Raw genomic sequence first — 1422 nt, forward strand, 5'->3', positions numbered from 1 at the left:
CCTCCCTGTTCTTTCTCTCATCCTTTCTTTCTCTTTCATCCATTTTTGACCTGTACTCATTCTCATTTTGAAAACCTGTGCATGCCTTATAAGACCACGCAGTGACTGAGTTTCACTTAAGCTTGTGTTTCATTGTCGCGCTGGCTTTCCAGGGGCCCTTCTCCTGGCATCTCTGCAGCTACATCTCTGTAGCATTTCCACAAGTTCAGACTTCCTTGTTCCCCTTGAGCAGGGGTACTCGTGAGCACAGAAATAAAAACCATAAGTCACAGGTGAACCAGGTTTAGTTTGTCCAACTCTTTCTCTTTTTAGGTTTCCCAGGATTACAAGGCCAACCAGGCTCTCCAGGTGAGCATCCTTAACCGATTTTTAAAGAATATTTGTAAAACTCTGCAGTTTATATTCTGAACATATTTATCATGTGCATTAGATATTTGCATAAAATGGCTAGCAGTTTCGTTGCACATTTTTCTAGTTATGAAAGCAAGATGTGTTCATAGGAAAGTGTTTATTTTGTAAGGTACGGGTTAGCATGTAGTTAGGTCTAAACATGTATTTAATGAGTGGGACTTTTTATATCTTTTCAACAAGTCACATCTACTCTCTCTGCCTCTAATCTTTCCTAAAGTGAATGTGTAGGAGGCATTCGACTGTCAGCATTTATATTGCACGAAGCCTACCAATTCAATTTGTTTTTACTTGTCCAAGTAGTTCCTAGCCATTTTACCTTGGACAGAGCTAATAAAATTGGTTTGTGCTGTTGACGTTAAACTTGTATTGTAATTATTTACATGAGATTTTTGTTCTGGTTTCAGGCATCTCAATCCCAGGGCAGCCTGGTGCTCCTGGCTACCCTGGTGAAAGAGGAGAAAAAGGTGACCAAGGATTTCCAGGGCTGTCTTTGCCAGGACCAAGTGGAAGAGATGGACCCCCGGGCCCTCCTGGGCCCCCTGGAGCCCCCGGACGACCAGGCCACACAGGTAGGTTTCCTCTAGAACTTTTTCATGCAAGTGAGGGCAGGATGCCAGAGCAGAGCTAGACCTGGTTTTGAAGAGCGCTGCAGAGTTCACATGCAGTTCAAAAGGCTGGCACGGCCAGTGATTTATGAATTATTTATATCCCACTTAGGTATCTTTGCAAAAGTAGTCGTGCTACAGAAAGGAATAGTAAAGATCAAATCATAAAAGTGGTTTAAAGAAATAAGACACATGTTAAGCAGCTCTGAGCTTCCTGGCATCTAAAGCTAAAAAGCAAATCAGTTGAGTTGTACAGTTTTTACTGAAAATAGAACGTATTCTACTTCATCTAGAAACACAAGCTAATACCAAGACACAGACAGACAGACAGACAGACAGAGACACACACACACACACACACACACACACACACACACACACACACACACTCACACTCACACAAGAG

The 1422-nt window shown here is 42.3% G+C and overlaps 1 protein-coding gene across 1 annotated transcript in view; it reads left to right on the forward strand.

Moving 5' to 3' along the window:
* The window catches only part of COL4A1 (collagen type IV alpha 1 chain), a 61669-nt gene that overhangs the window by 17128 nt on the left and 43119 nt on the right, over positions 1 to 1422 (forward strand). The window contains 2 exon segments of the mRNA XM_015587331.2: positions 313 to 348; positions 816 to 980. Of these exon segments, the coding sequence (XP_015442817.1) occupies positions 313 to 348; positions 816 to 980 (201 nt within the window).

This window comes from Pteropus alecto, unplaced genomic scaffold (genome assembly GCF_000325575.1).
Source record: "Pteropus alecto unplaced genomic scaffold, ASM32557v1 scaffold13, whole genome shotgun sequence".
NCBI lineage: Eukaryota > Metazoa > Chordata > Mammalia > Chiroptera > Pteropodidae > Pteropus > Pteropus alecto.